At 42.3% G+C, this 22,711-nt stretch overlaps 1 protein-coding gene across 5 annotated transcripts in view; it reads right to left on the reverse strand.

The window, feature by feature from the left end:
• The window catches only part of EVL (Enah/Vasp-like), a 117,571-nt gene extending 95,534 nt beyond the window's left edge, over window positions 1–22,037 (reverse strand). For 2 of the 5 annotated variants that reach the window (XM_033062731.2, XM_033062734.2), the window contains exon 1: window positions 21,811–22,032. In XM_033062731.2, the coding sequence (XP_032918622.1) occupies window positions 21,811–21,833 (23 nt within the window). In that variant the 5' untranslated portion in view covers window positions 21,834–22,032. Of the gene's footprint in view, window positions 1–21,642; window positions 21,665–21,810 lie in introns of those variants that run through there. The other 3 variants (XM_033062735.2, XM_033062733.2, XM_042779392.1) reach the window with 3 other exon arrangements.
• Between the last annotated feature and the right edge of the window lie 674 nt (window positions 22,038–22,711).

A 22,711-nucleotide genomic window follows, 5' to 3' on the forward strand; every position in this document is an offset into this window, starting at 1 on the left:
GTGTGGACTCCTCTGCCTCTGTGTATGGGTTTATCACTGCCCCAAATGCCACCAGAGCATCCCATGTTTCCAACGGAGCAGGAACTCTACCACCAGCAACTTTTCAGGGTGTGAAACCTGTCCAAGTGCCTGGTGGCCTTCTGGAGTTTTTCCTTTGGAGCCAGCTACACTGCCACACACAGCCTCAGTTTTTCAATTTTGTTGAAATTAATCTGGGACCAGCCCACAACACTCTGATAGCATTTTCCAGAAACAGGGAAGGGAACAGAGAAGAGAATCCTTCCCCCTCTCCTAAATGCCTGACCATCCATCAAACAGGACTCCTCATTGTTGACACCTCCCAGAGACATAGTTTAGGAATGTTTTTAATTATTGGCTGATGTGCTACAGATTTTGCTTGGGAAGAGCAGGTAAAGAAGCATGGGAAGAAACGTGGTTTGTGGCAGTTCTTGGCACAGTGGTTTTACTGAGGGTTATTTTTGTTTTTTGTTTTGTTTTGTTTTAATGAGTCTCTTCTGTCTTGCTGTCAGCTCTGAAGCAAGTCCTCCTGCACCAAAAGCCTAAATTTTCCATTGCACAGAGACATGAGACTGCACCACCCAAGACTGAAATGCCACGTGTGGTTATTCCCAGCCGGTGATGCCGGGAAACAGCCGAGGGCACTGCACGGGTGAGGGCTGCAGCCAGAGCCAGGCAGGAGCTCCAGACCAGATCACAGCCCAGCTCCTCCTCTGCCCACCCTTTCCAGCCAAACCACCACGTCTGCATCTCACCCCAAGCCCCACAGCGACATATGGCAGAAGGAGAAGGGGAAAAGAGAAATATAAGTTCTAACAGGCGACCACTGCAATGTCTGAACTTTTACTGTCTGCACGCTGTAATTCCTAACAAGGCTCTGCCATAAAAAGAAAAGCCTTTTTAATGATGCCGAGGATTAAACCCCAGTGAAACCTGACAAAGAAAAGCTTATTCAGAAACTCTGATTTACTTCTTGGGGATTAATGACACTTGAAAGCAGAACAAACCATCACACCACAATAAACAAGCATAAAGAGGAATCAGCACATAATGGTGATTTATTTCTCTGTACAGAAAACAGAAAAATTGAACTATTACAGATGACTCAAATGAAAACCATTGTTTTTGGCTATAAAAACCCCTTTATTTCTAATTAATGTAGCAGCTAAGCGTTGTGTTCCAATTTGGGACACTTTAAAACCTTTCTAATAAAAGCAAAGGCCAGTTTCACAGGGGGACTGCAGGCTGTGATTTCACAGCCCCTGCAGAAGCTGCCTGGGGTCTGTGCTGCAGATCTCTGTCCTGGCCAGCTCTCTTCCCTGGGTGTGAGGAAGTCATGCAGAGGTGCAGTGAGCTGGGTGGGTGCTGCAGCCTGGGGTGCCACCTCCCTGCCCACTGCCCAGACTCCTTCTGAGCCCCCCTTCCTTTCCAAGTGGGCCCACAAGCTGTTCTTGCAAAAGCAGTAAGTACTAATTATGGTGTAAATCAGTCAAATTAATTAAAACAGGGGGTCCTGCACTACTGCCATTTTGGTTCACATTTGTGCTTTTTAAATTTGTTTTCCCAAAGGAAACACTTACTGGTTGGAAGAAACTTGGTGCATCCTTAGGTGATCAGCAGAATACATTATTCAGTATTAAAACTCAAGAAGCAATTACACAGGTTAACTATACTTGTATTCAGAATTTTAAATTTTTACATTAACTTAGGCAAAAATGAATGACATACATTTTGCATTTCATAGGGTTTTTTTTTCTGGTTTTGTTTTGTCACACTGTAGCAATGGAAATTTGAATTTTAATTCAGAGCACACAAGAATAAGTTACATAACTGCCTAAGTTCCATCTAAAAATTACCTTTAAAAATATTACAAAATAAATATAAAATATCATCTGCCATAATGCCGAGCTGACAGACTTTAAGCTTGGTCTCCTCCACAGCACTACCAGGTTACAGTTTTATTCATAATTCTATTCATAATTAGAACATGGAGGAGGAGAGAAAACTAACCCCAAAACTTAATATTCATTCTATTCAGTCTGCAAATTTTGAATTCACATTATTCAGCCAATGCAGGAGAACTAGCAGAAGTTAATGCAGTTCTCTCAGTACTTCTGCAGGAAGAGGCTATGGTGGTCCAACACTTAAAGAAAAACTACTTTCAAACCTCCATCTCTTCTGTAAGTAGACATTCTTTTTAACTTCAAGAGCCAGCATGGAGAATTTACTAAAATATTCTTAATTGAAGGCAGATTTTAACAATTTTTTAAAAGATATAAAACAGAGAAAAAAATTCATCCATAACTCACAATCAATGAAGATACTGATTTCTGATTTCATCCATGATTTTCCACCTGATGCTGCTTCTAATCAAGCAGAACTTTCTCCCAGTCTCGAAAGCTGCTCAGCCATACATTAACATGTAGCTATACAAGTATCTCAATATCTGTAGCAAGACTTCAAGGAGAAATCTCTCACATCTCCCACCTTTTCCCAAGCAGTGCTCAGAATAATGATCAGGTAATCAGATCCATTGAAGGCAGAAAATAGTCTAATAATGACTTTCTTGGCCTCCAATTTTTACAACATCTGTTTTTCCTGCTGTGTTTCATATTTCAAACCCCTTTTTAAATAAAAAGTCCTCATTTTAACCACCACTTCTGAGCATGCAATCAATAATGTCCCACTAAAAGAGACACCACAATAAATACAAATAATTTAATACACACTATTTAAGATCAATTTTTAATCTCTTTAATCTTTAATTCCATTACCTTTTCTGTTTCCCATTTAAATGTCCGCTTTAATTGTCTGCTTTTTTTTTTAATCCAATCATATTAAATCCTGACAATAAAGATTTTTCCTTTTATTTCTTAACTCAGTCAGTGCTGGACAGGGGATACACTCCCATCTAAGCAGACTCATGCAGCAGCACACTTGATGGACATGCAGCATTGTTCAGTTCCCTCTAGGAATAACCACATGGAATAACTCTAATGGGTCCTTCAGCAGGACTTGGAGTTTTACCACCAAAAGGCGACTGCCCAGCCATGACATGCAGTGCAGGAATGAGACCTGACAGATTGCTGCACCAGGGTGTTGTGCTCACTCCCACAGTGCCATCTCAACACTTCCCCTACACAACCCAGCACAGAGCTGCAACACCTGTGTGCCACAGGAGTTCACCTGCCCCTTGCAAGTTCTCCACCAGTCTTTTTCAAAACCAAAGGAAGCATTTGCTTCCTGGAATACCTAAGTGGCAAGAATGCAAAATTGTTCTGGGGTTACTCCAGACTGCCAAATGGTTTGTTTGTACTTCTGATCCTTGTGGCAGGAGGAAGGGAAAAGATCAGAAAAAGAGAATTGGGCAAAGATGAGGGGACAGACTGCTGAGAGACAGAAGAGAAGGGGACATTGCTGGTTAGAAAGAAAACAAATGGGATTTTTATTTGGTGTTGTGTTAATCTAGTTGTCCTGGGTCAAATCCAGTGGAGGCTGGCCAGCTTCCATCAGCTAAGCAGCCAGCCCACTGCATGTTCCACTTGGGGATTGTTGTCTCATTTCTAGAGGCCTTCGAGACACCTGCTGGGGCTCTCTGCTGCCATGGCCAAGCATTGCGTACAACTGAAAATATGCTTTGTTTATTCAGGGGAACTTCAACAGACTGAGGAGCCTGTGGACCACTGTCAACAGCAGTCAATCTGTTTACCCAGAAAACAGGTGCAATGGAAGCAGGGCTCTGCCCTCCCTCAGCACACAGCAGGACACTGGCAGCAGAAGGAAGGGAAAAACCCACAGGATAAGAGAAGTCTGAAGGATCAATAAGGCAAAGATGGAGAGATTTCAATCTCCCCTCCCCAGCCCCTTTTTATCCCAGAGGATAAGAGCCCACATTCACTCCTGACTGTAAGACAAGATGATGCTGTTTGGCACTAAGATCTTGCTAAATGATACATTTTCAGGACATTTCCCAGTGCAATTGTCTCCTTCTGGACCACATCCCAGCATTTTTCCTGCCCCATGGCCTGGGATGATGACTGGTCACACATCAGCTGCAACTGTGGGATCCCAAGCTGTGAGAAGCCTGTAACATGCTGTCCAGAGTGTGAGTCACTTGTTCCCCATGCAGGCTGCACACAGGGGGACAGGCCAGCCTTCATTCTTCTCTGTAACCACTGCATTCACTCGCCTAAGTCTGGAGTTAGCCATGTCTTCCACAGGCAGGCAGCACACCTCTGAGGTAACCCCTCCTGGCAGACAGATGATGTGTTTGGGAGCAAAGGGAACGAGCAAGAAATCTCATCATGCAAAGAAGATTTTGTGACTTAAATTCATTCCTCCAACATAAGCACTTGGAGAGAAACACAAGCCCAGAGATTCCATATCTGGTCCTCTTTAGACAAAAAAACCAAAGAGATCCCAGGAGCAAAGTGCCATGGCTGGCAAATTAGAACAAAAGTTCCAGGAGAAAGAAGAGAAGCTTCTTGTGTGTCTCCACAATTCCAAATCTAATACCCACAGGACTCTACAACACACAGAGCAAAAGTATGAATGGATGTTTAAATAGACTGTTGTCATCTAGTACATCTAACAAATCTAATCAGAAGTAACAAATGCTGCTAAAAGCCTGTTGCAATGGCATCAGATGTAGCATTTAAGAGTCAATTTGCAAATGCTATCAGTTTCTTTCTTCCTTTACGGATGTGTTTTGTTGATATTTCGTATCAGGTTCTGCTCCTGTCCCAATCCATGTTGACTTCAGTTTGTGACCACAAAATCATGTGACAGTCAGATCCCCTACTTCCCAAAGGCAAAGGGCAAAGATTCACTGGGAAGAGGTGTTCAAATACAAATCTAATGGATGAAGTGTGAAATCTCAAAAATTACCAGTAAACAGGACAATTTCCTGGCAAGTCAAAACATCTTTATCTACACTGCTGCTGTGCCTCATGAGGGCATTTGCAGGCAGAATCTGTAGTGGTGACAATCACTTTTAAGCACGAAGATCCACAGGAAATGCCAGGCACACATTTGGATGTGTCTACAGTTAAGGATGTGACACAAAGCCTGCTGAAGCCAGTGGGTCTGAGAGCAGTCTTAGAAACTAAAATTTAGGTACTTTGTAGAAAAAAAGGTAAAAAAAAGATGGATATATTTGTGATCCATGACTGAATACAGCTAAATACAGCTAAAGAGAATGGCTTTTCCTAATTATATTTATCAGGAGAATTTTTTTGATTTAAACACTTGCATAGCTGTAACAATGTTATCTAATTTTGGCAGAGTGGAATGGAGTAGACTGACTAAAATTAGGTTTGCAAACATGTACTAAGAGACACAAGGCTTCACATGACTCATCTACATCCCTACTAACCGCCTCCCTGATACACTAATGGAGGGATCCTCAACCAGGGATCCTCAGCAAGGATGATAATTTTCTCAATAAAGGCAGAAGATTTAAAGTAACCATTTTATGAGCAATAAGAAGATACTGCATTTGCCCCAAGGCAGCACATTTATTTTCATTCACATTTTCAGGATGTCTAGCAATAGAAAACCTCTTATCTGGAGAAGGTGCTTCTAAATATTTTCCTGGAAAGGTAGTTAAATCTGAGTGAATGCATTAAAAACTGTATATCCTTACCTCCTGCCACAGATGGGCTTTGTTGGGAAGTCACATTATAAAACTGTGTCATGGAAATACAGATGTAACTTTGTCCAGGAGGGGTCATTCAAAAGAAAAACAACTGAGTAGAAGCTGTTTCCAAAAGAAGTGTTGCAACCTTAGTAGGTCTATACTCCAGAAGTCTACTTATCCCCATTTTCTAGACAGTGAATCTTACTGCCCCAGAGACCCCAGCATTAGCACAAGCCTAGGAAGAAACCCAGGTCTTCCCTGTTCCCTATCCATCCACCACATCCCATCATCTTCTTTCTGAAGCACATCCTGACTCTGGGTCTCTGTAACAGTGGTGGGAATAAAAATAAATCTGACACTGTTCTGCACTGAAGTGGTGAAGTTGCTGAGCTCAATACTTTCTATCTTCATCCTTCCAGCTCAGAGAAGAGCTCCTACATGCCATAGATGCCTCATGTCCTCTAAAGGTTGGGAAGACACAACATTGCTAGAACAAGGCTCTTCTTATCAGCGCCTCCAAGACCATGCAAGCAGGCAGCAGGGTTACAACACCCAGGGGGTCCCTGTGATGACGAATTGTAGAAAATAAAAGTAGTTAATCAAAACAACACTGGGTGACACACATAGGTATAGGAAAGACAAATTGTTTCACTGACAAGGATGGCAGAAGGGCAAACACTGTGCCTCTCCTGCAAACAAGAAGTGTGACTTCAAGTTCTGTGCGTACAACTCAGTCAAAATTATCATGGCACTAATGAACTGGGATCATGCCAACACAGACACAAAGCTCAGTTTAGCTGAGTGCTATCTGACCAGATGAGCTTCACAGTCTCTGCACCACCCCTGCTGCCAGGAAGCTTCAGACAACAGCCTACTGATACACAGGCAACCACTGCCAGCCCCACTGACAGCTGCAGAAGGTCTGACTAACACTTTGTCAATGATAGATAGCTGATGGGCAGGGAAGGTACCCAGAAATTGCAACCCTGGGGCTAAAACTAGTGAACTGGCAGCTGGAGCAGCTCAGGGAAGGATATAAAATGATGTGCACCAAGGGAGGAAGCCTTGGGAGCTATGGAAGAGGGCAGAGAGGTTTGTACTTTCAGTCATAGACTAAACTTCTGATACCACTTACCTACCTCCCCTCTATTCCTGGCTAGACTCCTGCAGCTTTATTTCAGTAAATTGGACAGCCAGGAGAGGGAATGAGAAAATACCCACAATTTCTTGTTTCACCATGCTCCCATACATTCAGCTGCTCTGGTCCTCCCTCTCCCCTCAGGCTCTTGGGTGTCTTCTGTGAGGAGCTCCCACCTCAGGAACCAGGCAACACAGAACTGCCCTGGTCTTTGCATGGCCAGGGTGGGCAATGAAGAGCTTCTGATGCTGGAGGCTGCACTAGAGAACAGGCTTGCATAAAACAGGGGCCTTGTGGTAATGAGGAAAGTTACTATTTAACTGATTTAACTGTGTAATTGAAGGTACCATGCCTTATTTTATTGCAGGAAAAAGAAACAGTCACATCTCACTCTCTCTCCCACCTTATACCCAGAAATGTGATGGCACCAAGATTTGACTGACTGGGAATAGCTCCATTTTCTCTGCAAGCAAAAAGTCAAGGAACTTTGTACTTTTAAAAATAAGAACTGAGATTAGACCTGACATTTAGAAGCTTCCAAAACTGGCAGGCCCTAGGGCCAGGGACTTTGCAGCCCTGAGAGGGCAGCTGTGCAAATTCAAAGAAATGAAGTGCAAGGAAATTGCATAAGTTGACCTCCTCTTCTGGAGCGGGGAGAGAAAGCCCAACACTTCCATGCTTCACTGGGCAGGCATTCATGAAGATGAGTAAAATATTATGATCAAAAGCTGTCTCCACAAGGAAACTCAATGGATCACCATCCCAGCTTAAAAATCCAGCTCTGCTGGTCCCTGTAGAGGAGCAGGACCCTGACACCAGCATGTTACCTGCGGCTTTCTTCTCTTATACAACTTCTCAGCACTCATGTCTGCAGATGAATGAAGCCTCTCTGCACAGCCACTGTCATTGCACTTGCAGACTCAGGCAGCAAACCCACAGAGTGCAATCGAGTCCAGCAAGCCAGTGAATGCATCTTTTCTGTCTTAAGGAACTGCAACACAGCATTTTCTGGCAGAAAGAAGGCTCAGTTGTTCAGCACCTTTTGAACACATGCTTCCAGATGAAAAATATCTGCCACTATAATTAAGGGTAGGGTGCTTAACTAAATATTTCTTTTGTCAGCCATTCATTTTAAAATGGGAGTTTGTTGCCACATTATGCCACTTCAATATTGGATTGCCCTCAACCAGAACATCTGTGTACTTCACCAGCTGCTTTAAGCAACTGCCTTCTTTAAAACTAAGTGAAACAGATTATGCATTTTATTATAGTCAGATTTCACTGTGAAGTTCATTGTCTCATGTGCCACAGTTGCAATAAGAGAATTATCAATTCACTTCCAAATTAAACAGAAAACTAAAACTCAAATCTCTCTTACTAAAGGGACAGCAACTGCCACCTTATAACTGTGATAAAGATGTACGCACAGGAAGATTTAACATTATTTACATATTCATCTGCCTAATATTTGCTAAGACATTTGGAAAGATGCCCCAGGAAACACACAGGTTCAGTCACTCTGCAGCTGGCAATACCATGGAAGAAGAGATCATCTCCTGGGACAGGCAGATAATTGTAGCCTTTAGTTCAACATAGGCTTGGTTGGAGTAACTGTTGGCTCAGGATATTCATGTGCACTTTTCAGTGCACAGCAGTATCTCTCAGAGCAGTGACATGCAAAAGCTTAGTCAGGTGTAAGAAGGGATATGGGATTTCTTTTCCCAGATCCCAGCTTTTAAAACAAAAATTTATCAGTTATCCTTGAATTAAAATGTAGACTGGATACAATGGGCACATCTGCCCAAGTTTCCAGAAAGCATGAACCATGTTTAAGGTCCATCCTTATTCCTTGTTATTTCAATGGTTATTGAATTATAAGTCAGATCCAGTGCAGAAAATATTAGTACTGCATGGAGAACAACCCCAGCTATGCTACAAAAAGCACAACAGTTTGAGAATTTGACAAGATCATGTAAACAGGAGCACAGGGATTATTTCTTGAAGGGAATTTCCTTTTTAGTGTTTGCTAACTACTGCACCAGTGAAAACAGGCTGGTCTATGATGACATTTAAAACAAAGCACTTCATAAAACAAGTTGTTTCAGCCAAATGTCAGCTATCCCAGCTTCATTAACTAATTGATTCAAAGCATAAAGACAGTAACACCCAAATGAGATTATAAAAGTTACACATTGTCAATGTAAGTCACAGAAGCTCAGATACACTTTGACATACCCACTTTTGTGTTTCAGGTGTTTAATACACTAGGAACCTTTTGAAATCCCCTGCAATTCTCTCCACAACTTCTCCAGCATCACAAAGGGCAGACAGGTAGAACATGAAGGAAGCTATTCTCAGTTTTCCTCTTCTGGATGGGTTTTACTATCCAGGAACAGGTAGCTCTTTGGACTTTTAAATACATCTTTGCCTTGGAAAGCTCCATGACATCTCAGCACAGAATTTCAGTGGTTAAGATGCTATTACATATACATAATTGAGCCAAAGCACAACAAAATCACAAGGCACATCATACAATTTAACACAGAGAGGGGGGTTTTATAAACAGCCTGTATGGATCCATAGGAGCACATTAACCTGAGAATACTGATGCAGTAGTGCTTTGGGTACCCCTGTAGAAGTGGTCTTCAGATGGCTGTGTAAGCATCACAGGGACTGCATCTCAAATGCATTTCAAGGAGAATTTAAAATAAACTGAAAGAAAAAGAACATCTCAGAGGATGTGGTAAGAATCAGGCTAACAATGAACAGAAGCCCTAAAATGCTCCCTATAAGAGGGCAGTAGGTGATCTTGTTGGAAGAAGTGCTTGTGCCCCAATCAGAAGTCAAGTTCTGCCATGACTAACACCATGCTTACAAGGGAGTTTATTAACTCCATTTCCTGCAATAAAGAGATGTATTAAACCAAATTCAAAGCTGTGGCCTCACCCAAATCAATGAGACAGTACCTGGGTCATTCCCATGTTTATTCTCTAAAACTGTAGTTAAATCCAATGGACATTAAAACACAGGCCAGAAGGTGAAGAAGATAAACTGAAAAGTGACACGTGCAAAACCCCAGTATAAAAAAGATAAACTCCTGTAAGCCACAGTTTGAGCCAGACAAAATATTAGAGCAGCTTACACTCTTCTGAGTTCTGCTTCACCTTGTCCAGTCCAGACAACCTCTAAGCATCAGTTCTTCATTTGGACTCCCTTAAAATCAGAAGAAATAAAAGTGTTTCTAGAGCATGTTTCAGCCACTCCTAAAGTAGGTGGCTAAAACAGGTCAGATGAATCACGTTAGCAGCAGTTTTTTCTCTCCATTGATTACACAAGGAGCCTACAGGGACCAGGGCGGATGCAGACACTCAGAGTTAGGAGAAATGAAGCTCATCCCAGACACCTGCACAACTAATCCTCTCATGGCTGAAAGTGGGACTAATTTCCACTGCAGAAAAAAAGATGAAAGTAGAAGACAACCAGCTTTCTGAAGAGTGATCTCAAATGTGAGTTCCCAACATGGCAAGGTCTTTTCAATTTCAAACATTTGAATTAAGTCCATGGGTTGAAAGAATCTGAGCCTGTTCCCCATTCCCAGCACTACATCTAATCTGGAATGTGACCTTTGGTATTTTATTTAACCTTACTTTTCCTACTAACAGCAAAGTAGGGATAATTTTAACAACTCTGCCAGAACACTGAGTTACTTGATGAACATCTTTAAAGTGTTCTGGGATTTCCATGTTCCTCATCAGAACAGTGATACTATTAACTATTATATGAACACTATTTTGATTACCATTACAAAGACAGCATTTTTCTGATATTTACCTTTAAAACAGCTGATACTAATTTCCATATGCTTTTCTTTGAACAGTCCTTCTCAGTCATATTCCCATGCCTATTTCTCTGGGATTTTTATCTTCTGACCTGACACTTTGTAGGTTTATTACCAAATTCCCTTTTCCTGTTGCCTGTTAAAATCATGGACTGATGAAAAAAATATCATTCTTTGCTTTCTGCCTAAATATGTCTACATATAAATAGATCTCTCTATATTTATAAAAGCCCACACATTCTGTCATTAAGTGTAGCAGACAAATAGATTTGAATTGCAGTAGTGTAAATAAACATGCAGCCTTTTCCCAAATCTATTGGACAGATATAAATAAGTCTTGTCTAAAAGCCACACTTGAATCACTGTACACAGTAACTTGGGCTAGAAATCAAAACAAAGTGTCATTGTCTCCATTCTCACAACCCCAGAAGGGAAAGTGCAAGGAAAGTGCTCACATAACACAAACTTTCATTTACAGAACAATGTAGAAACACGCATACAAAAACATCTAAGTATATTTATGCACATAGACACACATACAGTCATGTTTTAGAGGGGATGCATTCTTGGACAAGGGAGACCCATAACAAGCCAAGCAGCTTGGACCTCACTCATCAGTGCCACTCCCAGGATTTAGGACATTCAGTACCTCAGTTTCTCTGCCTTTAACAACTGGTCTGGGGACAGCCCCCCATGTCCATGGCACACAGGTACCACGTTTGGCAGCATCTGCACTAAATCCCAGCATTAAGGACAAATCCTCACCTCTAGGGCACAACTGCCACTGCCAAATTCGATCCCCCCTTGAATTTACAGTGGTTTTGGGCTTCAAACTAGAGTCTGCATGATGGACATCAACTAAGGACACCCAGCCCAAGTCCTGGGTGGATGGCTTCCTGTGATGCACGTTTCTGGGGCTGCAGTGAGAGGTGCAATTCCAGCTGCACCTGCACCACCTTGCTTGCCCACCAGCTCTGTCCCCACTTGCCTTGGCTTGCTTGAACATCAAAGTAAAACTCAAACTGACAAGCAACACCTGTCTCCACAGCTATTTCCCACACCCAGCTACATCTAATTCTTGCTTCATTGCCTTCTTTAAAGTTTAATAAAGGTTTCACTGAGCGCTCTTAGTCGAGTTTCTGACTCTTTTAATGCTTCCATGACTGAGCTCAGACATCTGAAGGAATCTGGGTTTAAGTAATCTGCTCACAGAGCAAGCCCTGGAAATACACTTTCTGCTCATCATCACCTTCAACCACAAGTGCAAATCTGCAGCACGGTGCATTTTTCCTATGTAGCAACACAAAGGCATGGTTTTGCTTCCTTTGCACAGGATTTTCTCAACAGCTCCTCTCCCAGATGGATAAATCAGGATATATATCTCAAAATGCATTCTTAAAATTCTACTTCCTATTCATGGTACCCACCAAAAGGTTTGGTATCATCCTTTTGGAGTACAGAGAAACAACTAAAAGATACAGCAGAGTTTACAGATTAGTTGTTTTAATTTAAACACGTGTAATTTACAAGCAAGTCTGACTCTGAAGATTTGAAAACCTCAGAAATTCTGAGAAAGCACCAGAAACTTTAGTTCAATGAAGCATGGCCAGCTGAGTGCTGCACTTGGCTCACAACACATACATAAAGGGGAAGGTGATGGGGTAAAGCCCCAAGAATTAAGATTGTTGAAGGCTCTCAGGGCTTGGTGAGACCCCAAAGGTGCCAATCCCTGTGTGTGACACCAAGGCAGAGCAGAGCATCTCATCCTCAGCACTGCCAGGCCAGACTGACCAACCTCAGACACTTTAGACAGAATAAACCAAAAAAGCAAAGGAAAACACATTTCAGACCTCAAGAGCCAAATTCTGCATCCACAGGGAAAACCAGTCCGTGTGTGACCCCTGGCTTTCCCCTCACCCCCACCACAAGAGCAGCCAGCTGAAATCCCCAGCACTTGGCAGTCAAGGTTATCCTGATACAGAGCCAGAGCACACAAGGGTGGCTGGGGCTCAGAAGGAACGTGGGAAGCTGCAGGGATTGAGCTCACACCCACACCCAATGCTTGTGCACTTGCAGGCACAGATGTGACCCTTTCTGGGGAGAGAAAATTGTGTCTGAAAGGAGCAGAACTGCAGTGGGAGCTGAGGTGATGCCAAGTGCACTGTGTCCCCTCTGAACAAACCCCTCCACTTCCTAAATCTTCGTGCTAGGAAATCACATTGTATTTCAGGATTGATTTTTCTCTTACTTTGACCTTCAAAACTAGGGTATTGTTACACCTTGGTCAGCAATGTCAGGATTTTCTGCAATAAATCAGACATCATTTTCATGTCAAATTACCGAGATGCCTCACATGGGCTCTACCCTGTGGGTACTTCATTTTCATCTTCTTCTTTAATAACACTATTCTTTCTTCTCCTTTTCACACTGAACTTTATAAATCGTTTAAATAAATTCCTATCTCTGTTTAATGAGCTTGTTCTGTCTGACTGAGCTTTGAAAATACCATTGGTTATATGCAGTAGTTAAAAATTACCATAGGGGAGCTTCTGACACGAGTGCATTACCTCTTATTAGTAGTAATAATCTCACCTAACAAGCCAGTACAGCCTTTGAAGTGTCATCCTCAAGCTTTGAGATCGATCCTTTTCCAAAAGTGGTGGTGGGTTTTTCCCCATCCTTTATATTATTAGTACTTAGGACTCCTAAATCCTTCACTGTTTCTCTCACAACAAAATTGTCCCAGCACCATAACAGGACCAGTCCAGCTGCACTGTACAGCACAGTGTCAGGGCCAAAATGCCTGCTCCCCCCACTCACACAGACAAGCTTAGAAACACATTTTCCACACTCTCCATCACTGAAAAACAAACAGAAACTTTCAAATAATTCAAATACTCCACATCTATGCAAGCCTTTAAAGACAAAGGCCAATTTTCTACATAAATAGCATCCAGCTGGTCCTCCTCCCTGGAATAATCAGAGCTGATACATCCTCTTGTGCAAATCTCATCCATGTAAAATGAATTTTTCTTCTTTTTTGAAATATGGTTCTTAGATTTCCATTCCCCAATTAAACAAGAATGTGACTTTGATCTCAAATAATTTGTAATGCATGTCAAAAAGAGTCTTATCTGTTACTTCCATTTTAATGTCACTTTATAAGAAACAGTCCCTTGCCAAACAGCAGCTAAGCTGTGATGGCTGGGCAGAACAGTGTTAACTACATGAAATGGCATCAAAAAGTGCTGTCTCATGAAGCAAAGACAATCTGTGGAGGCAAAGCTGGCAGGAATACTTCTTTTATTATAACAATTCTTCAAGTCAGAAGAAAGAACGAGCTTTTTTATATAAAACCCTCCTTCTGTCTGAAAAAAAAAAAAGTTTCAATCATGTCTTTCCCTAAATTTTTACCTGTCTTTTTCTCCTCTTATTTCCTTTCAGCCTGTTTTTTTCCTGTCTCCTTCCCTCCCAAGAACAATTTTAATGGGAAGTTAGTCTGAGGCTTTACACCACAAGGATTAAAACAGATCATAGGAAGAAGCCCCATATCCTGTATCTACCTTATGAATAGCAGAAATAACAGACCAGCAATTTTATCCATTAGCCTTCTTGCACAAGAAAAGGCAAGAGGGAATTCAGACATCCACACTGTTCTGTAACCAAAAATATGGATGGGGACAGAGATAATGAGCATCTCTGGGAGACACCAGAATGTTGAAACCAAGCATCCACCCCTATGAAGCAGGCACTGCTGGTAGGGAGCAGTGGGCAGCAGCTGATTTTCTATGAAAGTTCAACTGAAATGTTTCACACCTTTAGGCTTAGAAAACACAGGAGTGAGAATGACTTGCTCTAATGGATGCCCATAGGTGCATTAAAAAATGATCATAAATTCTGTTATTTAAAGAAGTCACCTGTACTGGTGCTTGTTTCAATTTTAAAGATTGACATCAATTTCCATGTGTCTTGATAACTACCTTCAGTTCTGAAAACTGTGTCTGGATCCTCATTAAACAACAGCAGACACTTCTTGTTTGTAAATATTACCACAAGGTTGGTTAAAAAAATGAGAGGGGCTAAACATGTTTTGGAGATGAGAGAGAGTTAAAAAAATGGAGCAAGGGATAAACTTGTTTTGGAGATGAGAGAGACAAGATAAAAATGCAAAAACAGGTTATCATGCCTAGAAGGCAAAGGGAACAGAGAGGAAATTCCTTGGGTTTGGAAATGAATTAAACTGCAGATCTCAGGTAGCTGAACCAAGCCTTTGGCACCAGGGAGACTGGTGCTCTGCAAGGTTGACAGTTCAACAGGAAAAAAGAAGGGAATGCTCTTCCACAGACAGCCCCTTGTTTTAGGCTCTAAATACACACACCACAATTTACACTGATCTAACTGTGACTGGAAATTGCCTCCTAACCTCCTCCAATCCAGTGAATATCCTGGGATAAATCTCCTTTCATATTTATATTTGGGATAAGATTATATACCCAAGCATCAGAATTTTCGCGCCTTAAAATCTGGCCAAATCTGACTCCACCATCTCTAACAAAGAATCTCTATCTATTTTCCTCTTCAGTAGAAATATTTCAACATAGCCACTGTGAGAATAGTATGTGCTTATCTTAATTTCCAGCAACAGCATTCTCACATTGCTTTCTTAGAAGCATTTCTCTCCTTCTCTTCAAATGTCTCTGAGCTAAACCACTGAAATATGTGGCAACTGCAGTGTCAGTTGTCACAGGGAAAAATATGTCAGCAAAAACATTTGATTCAATCTGCTGTTTAAGGAAGCAACATTTCCTCAGGGTGTATGCCTTGTGTGGATAAATAACAACTGTCCAAAATCCAAGGATCAAAAATCAATTTCCAATATCAAAAACTGGATTTGAGGCAATCACCTTCAGCAAAAGAAAAATGCAAAACTAGTCCTTTTCCTCCTTTTTTAATTAAGTGCAAGTTTGTTTTGGAAAAAAAAAAATAAAATTTACTCTCTCAGCCACAAAATGAAGGGTGAAGGATTAGGCAAAGGGTATTATAGCTCTTATTGGGACCGTAATTTGACCCCCAGGCTTGAGCATTTTCTCTGATGAGATCATATGGAATATTCACATCTGCATAAGGAACAACTAGATTAGCCAATTCCTGCAGAGAATCAAAAACTTTTGTCTCATCAATGTGTTTTTATCAAGTTTTGCATTCTGAGGCTCCCATCCTAAGAAGGACATCAGCCTCTTGGAGCAAGTCCAGGGGAGGCCATGAAGATCATCCAAGAGTTGGAGCACCTCTGCCACAAAGCCAGGCTGAGAGAATTGGGGTTGTTCAGTCTGCAGAAGAGAAGGCTCTGGGGAGACCTTACAGCACCTTCCAGTACCTAAAGGGGCTGCAAGCAACATGGAGAGGGTCTTTTCTCTCATAGGACAAGGGGGAAGGGCTTCAGGCTGAAAGAGGGGATGTTCAGATTAGGTATCAGGAAGGAATTATTAACTGTGAGGGTGCTGAGGCACTGGCACAGGCTGCCCAGAGAAGCTGTGGATGGCCCATCCCTGGAAGCCTTCAAGACCAGTTTGGATGTCGTTTTGAGCAAGCTGGTCTAGTGGGAGGTGTCCCTGCCCATGGCTGGGGGATTGGAACTAGACCATCTTTAAGGTCCCTTCCAGTCCAAACCATTCCATGATTCTGGATTTGCCTGTGTCCATGTAAGGACTAAAGAGAGGAACATAAGCAGCTGGTTCCTGGGGACACTCATTGAGCAAGCAGAGACTTGGCCAGCCTGCAGCTTCCAGGTTTACATATTTGTGGTTATTTATTAAGCACCTACAGGATATTTTGAATATGATATATAATTGGAGAGTTCAGCTATGCAGGTCACAAGATCCTGCAACTAATTATGGTCTGCCAAGACACCATCCTTGAATTTTTTCCTTTTTAAACTTGCTTTCTTCCCTTCATTTTAACACCTTTTGAACTCAGAAACAATTGCTCCTCAAATTTCTTCCCCTCTTGTCAGAAAAGATTAGCTACACCATTTGGTGTGTTTTTCACTAGCTGCTCCATCTAACCTGAAGGTCAGAGTCACCAACTTGGAACAACAATCTGTTCCACTTCTCCATAGTGCTACAATCCCACTACCCCTCTACACAGAAGCTACACTCCTGTAGCAACTTGAAATAGTTTTTTGGCAACTCTCCTGATGCTTCTCATCAATATGATCATATTTTTTGCACCAAGGACCACGAATCCTATTGTCATAGAGTCATAGAATGGTTTCAGCTGGAAGAGACCTTAAAGATCATTCAGTTCCAACCTCCCAGCCATGGACACTTTCCATGTTTTGGGATTGCCCTCAACCAGGTACAGAACCTTGCATTTGGCCTTGCTGGCCCTCATGAGGTTCACATGGAGCCACCTCTCAAGTCTGTCAAGGTTCCTTCCCTCCAGTGAGCCGACTGCACCACACAGCTTGGTGTCACTGGCAAACCCGCTGAGGGTGTGCTCACTCCCACTGATGCCTGGAAAGGCTGACCTGGAACAGAGACTAGACCACTGTCCATGTGCCAACAAATATGTGAACAGTGCCAATTCCAATACTGACCCCTGAGAGTGCCACACATCACTCAGCACTGATGTCCACCTCACATCAAGCTGTTGACCACAGCTCTTTGAGTGTGACCATCCAGCCAATTTCTCATCCCTCGAGTTGTCCATCTGTCAAATCCATGCCTTTCCAGTTTAGAGTCAAGGGTGTTGTGCAGGACAGTGTGAAACATTTGGCACAAATCCAGGCAGATGATGACAGTCACTCTTTCCTGTAACCTCTCTGCAGAAGGTTTCCACATTTGTCAGGGACGATTCACCCCTAGTGAAGCCATGCTGGCTGTCACCTCACCTACAGCTTCCCAAAGCTGCTTGGCTATTCAAACTGCAGTGTCACTTCTGAAAATCTGGATTATTTAAAAGGCCTCCTTTTCAGGAATTTTTGGCAGGAAAAGCTACAGGAGACAGGCCTGCATCCCTTCATAGCACCAGCCTTTTGTCCCTTTGATAAATCAACTTACTGTTTGTTGGGTAAGGGGGAAGGAAAAGTCACGTGCTTTTTACTGTAATATCCATCTTTATAAAATGATCATGCTTGTCCTTTATATGTTCTTTAATAAACATGCCAGGTACCTGGAGATGCCTATGCTGTCAGTAGTGAAATTACAGAATCATAGGGTATCTCATGTTAGAAGAGAACCATAAGTATCACTGAATCCAATTTCCTGCTCCTCACAGAACTACCAAAAACTAAATAACATGACTAAGAGCATTGTCCAGGCACTCCTTGAACTCTGACAGGTTTGGTGCTGTGACTACTTCCCTGGGGAACTGCTCCAGCAAACCACCACCCTCTCAGTGAAGAATGTCTTCCTGAAGTCCAATGTGAACTTCCCCTGATGCAGTTTCATTCCATTTCCTTGTGTCCTTTTGTTGGTCACCAGAGAGAGGAGAATGCTGCACTCAGAGTCACAGCAAGCATTTGATGAGCACCTGTCACCAGAATTCATTTTGCCGAATCATGTTAAAACCAAAATTCTTCACTAATTTGGTGTATTCTGTTTTTTAAGATTTTTTTTGCTTGGCAGCAGCAAAAGCAGCTTAAACATCAGAATTCCTGTGTGCTGATCCAATTGTGCAGCTAAACTAAGCCATGAAATGCTTATAGGCACAATAAACTCAATGCCTTCATGTGCCCAAAGACATGGAGGGGTCACCTGCTCCCAGAGGGCATCTTCTAACGCTGCTGCAGCTTTGGGGATCAGAGGTGAGAGGCTCTCCATGCACCATGGCACCCAAACGCTCCACGTTCATTCTGAGCTTTGCTTTCTATTCATCGGTGGGTTTCAGTTCCTCCCTTCAGAGCCAGCTCGCTTTGAGAGACTCATCTTCCTTCCTGTAGCATTCTCAGTTTTGCTCTTTGGATGAGGGAATAGAAGATGTAGTTAAAAATACTGCGATGCTGTGGTGGGCGGTGTAGCAGAAATAGACAGACACCAGCTCACTGCGAAGAATACCAAGTAATATCCCAGAAAGATAAAGGCATAGCAACAAAAGAAAAGAAAATGCATTTGTGTTCTGCCACTAGACAGCTAAATCTGGGCAGAAGATACCAAATGAAGAGCACTGCTCGTGGCCAAGTGCACCATCCTCCTGATGGCTTCACGTGCAAAGTCATCTCACAGCAGTGTGGCCAGGAGCACATCATAAAAGCATGGCTTATCAACAATCCTGCCTCCAGTTATAACCCAAATGTGTGTGATCTTTGGGGTTTCATGAAGACAGGGCAGGAATCAGCAATACAATGGGCCCAAGCCACAGCACATGGAAACCAGAAAGCCGTATGGACTGAGAAGGGGCATAGCTCCACTAACCACTGCTTTAAAACCAAAGTTTTTCAGGGGATATTAGGTTCTTTCCAAGAGGAAGATAAACCAAGCTTGGCTGATACAAGAAGCTGTGAGATTATTCTATGGATTTACTCCCTATTTTTTCAGAGGCTTAAGCCTGTCTTCATCCAGCCAGTAACCACATAGGAAAGATTTCATCCCAAAGGGCTTTACAAGTAAGTTTTTCACAAACACTACACCAGTCACTTATAGCCTTTAAGTGAGACAGTTCTTCAGAGAGGTCCAGCAGCTGCCTAGCACTTCACAAAAATAACCTGGCACCGTTTCACCAGGGAAGTGAAGATGGCTGCATCAAGATGAAATCGGGGGGAACTTGTGTGGCCTGACTGCAGGGATGCCTCTTGGCATGGGCTCAGGGTGCCACAGCCTGCAGCACCCATCTGGGGAGTCCTGCAGCGACTGGGAACCCAGTGTGGACACAGGAAGAAAAAAGCAGAGTAACACACAGAGATGTCATGGCTGGGTCTGCATGAGCAGGCACCACTGGGCTCTCCACTGCTGGGGACAGCTGTGTACCAAGGGTGCACTGCGGGATGGAAACAGCGCTGCTGCTGCAACACACACGAGCACCACTCCAGCTTAAAGCCAAGGTGAGAGACGAGTGCAAGCCTGTGTTTTGTGCACATTGAAGACAGAAACCTTTAAAAGAGAGTGGGGCAACCCCAGAGCCTTGGGCTTAGGGCAGAGAAGAGTGCCCTCTGCTGCTACAGCCACTTTGCTTCCAGGAGCCCATGGCAGGGAGGCTTCCACCCCACTGCTCAACCAGACCTCTTTGTCATCTTTATCTCACAAGATATGTTTTGATGCCATCAAAACCTAAAACAGCCACAGGCATGAGAATAATCACACCATAAAATCCCCCATCAACATGCAGATGCAACCTCAACAAAACACCATGGAAATTCCTGATAAATAAACGCTATTTAAATGGTGCTATACAGAAACGCCAGCCCTACCAGCACAGAAAATTTAAAAGAAAATGCTTAGCAGTCTGCACATCAAATGTTAATACTATTTTCAAATCAAGTCTAAGAGAGGATGACACATAATTTAATAAGCCTAATGGGTGTGTAATCAGCATTTGACCATTCCTGCCATAAAACTAGGTGTCTTTCTGGCCCAAGATGTCTAGGAAACCCAATGAAAGACAGCTAAAGCTTTTTAAGCAGAATTTTAAAAGCATCCTTTTTTTTTTCTCATTGTAGATTTATTGAGAATTTCATTCAATTAAGAATAGGACCCAACCAACTGGCAGAAATACAAACAACTGTGGGCACAGTCAGTGGCACAGTAAGTTTGGGGCCCATTTGCACCTTAATTTACTGCCAACAATCAGCAATGTCAGGATTCCAAGCATCTCCTGACAGCCCTGACAACAGCAGTTACACAGCATTATCTGCTCTTCCAGTAAAATCTTTCCCCTCAGACAGCATTCATGCTGCATTTCACAACAGGAGACATACACACAGTCAGCCTGGAGCTCCTCAGCCCTTGCAGCTGGAATCAGAACATTTCGGGGAATGGGGGTGTCCTGTACCTGCTTTTGCTGCTTTTGCCACCACTCACACACAGAACTGAGCAGCAAGTCACAAAATAATGGAATTTGCCAACATATTTGCCTAACAAAAGGCAGAAATAATGTTAAAAATATCTCATCTGAGGGTAGAAAGTTTAGTTTTAAGGTATTTGATAAAGAATGCTCATTGTGTATAGAAAGATAATCCATCATCTTCTCTAGTTACATACTTGGTCAAACAATCCATTTTTTTGAATCAAAAAGAAAGGTATTTTTAAGATAGATTATAATAACCATATACAGACAAACATATATAGTAGCTGTTTCAACATTGTCACCATTTTATCTGGACAATTTTATAACACAAGTTATAAGAAATGAACACATTAAACAAATTTTTTTTTACAAAAGTGAGACACTCCCTACCCCACAACTACTGACCAGAATTTTTTCAAGTCCCAAACTGCATAGGAAAATAATTGTCTGTTAGTGAGGATAAAAATTCTGTTTAATCTCTTCAAATATCTGTTGGGGTTTTAATAGACCTCAATACTTGCATAAGGATGGAGTTATACTGGGGGTGGGGATGGAGGAGGAGAGGGGGCAGAGAGCAGAACCGATATCAAATAAAAGTGCTAATTTTATATTCTAACAATCACAGTTGCTCAAATGTTGGCAAACTACAAACCAACCCCCAAAAAACTCAACAATATTCTTATTTTAAATGTAATTCATAAGGAATTCTGCAGTTACAAGGTTATGAAAAAGACATATATACTCTGCAGCAGCATAAAATATAATCCTATGTACAATCCAAGCATCAATTTTCTCTTCTCTATCACCATCAGTATTTTATCCTGAAGGAGCATCTGTCAGATTCTCCAGAACTAAAAATAGCAAAGACCCCTTTAAAGAGAACAGTTTCTGGTTTATATTTATAACTACCCTGTACTCGCTGTTTCTGGCTGCATGGCTATGAAATTTGTGCAAGATATAATCAATTACCCAGCTTTGCACTTCATCATGCAGTTAAGCTACCGTTACCTGCAACGAACCCTTCAAGCACTTCTCCCCATGCACAGGGTAGAGATTCTAAAACGCAATAAATATCTGCACATTGAAGAACTAACTGTAGAGCTGACTGACATTACACAGCAAAAACCTTGTGAGAACAAAAACCAAGCACACTGATGTATAAAACAGAGAGCCTACCTGAATTCTTCAAATGCATACATGGCCTAGCAACTACACAAATGCTCTGAAATTTAAAATAATCTTCTTAACGTGCAGAGGACCATTTAGTTTGTCAAACTGCAGCAAAATGCATAATGACGAGACAGTATATTTGGAATATTCTGAGGAGAAAGGGTATGCAGATACTGGCCTGCAGCCTACAGCTCAGCCAGCTGCTGACAAGCAGCAGCTAACAGGAAAAGGCGATAGAGTACCATGTGATCATTCCTGCAAGTCTGATTAATGCAGTATACTCCAAGAATACAGGCTGGTATCCTTATTATTCAAGCCAAATAAGTCAAATATGGTACACGACAGGCTTCACAGCTAAATTATCATTCACATGCTACATCAAAATCAGCAAGCACAAGCGTAGGATTATAAAAAACTAAATATATATTGTAACCAAAGAGATTAATTAGGCCCATTCAAGCTGATTCTCTTACCTTGGAGTGATATTTTAAACCATTTAAACCATCAGTGATGGAACAAAAGACTGCATCCACAAACCTCCCCTTCCATGAATGCCAGAACATTTAAAGTAGTTTATCTGCTAGAAATCATTTCCTCTGTAGTCTATCCCCAACCACTTTAACTCCTTCAGCCCTGAACTCATTGCCACAAACCCTATTTGCAGTGCCATGCGGGCTTTTTTGGGTTTGCAGGGTTAACACCAAGAAATCGCGGCAGTGCAACTGAATGAAGTGGGATAAGAGCCAAAGGAGTCATATCTGCGAGATCACAGAAGGGAGATGGCAATGAGGAAAGTTGAGCATTTCGTGGCATTGCAGTGTGCAGGCGAGGATGCTTCAGCTGCCTAGCAACAGCGCACGCAGTCGCCATGGCAACAGCGCAACCAGCGCAGGGGCAGAGCATCCTC

Source organism: Catharus ustulatus, chromosome 6 (assembly GCF_009819885.2).
Source record: "Catharus ustulatus isolate bCatUst1 chromosome 6, bCatUst1.pri.v2, whole genome shotgun sequence".
Taxonomy (NCBI): domain Eukaryota; kingdom Metazoa; phylum Chordata; class Aves; order Passeriformes; family Turdidae; genus Catharus; species Catharus ustulatus.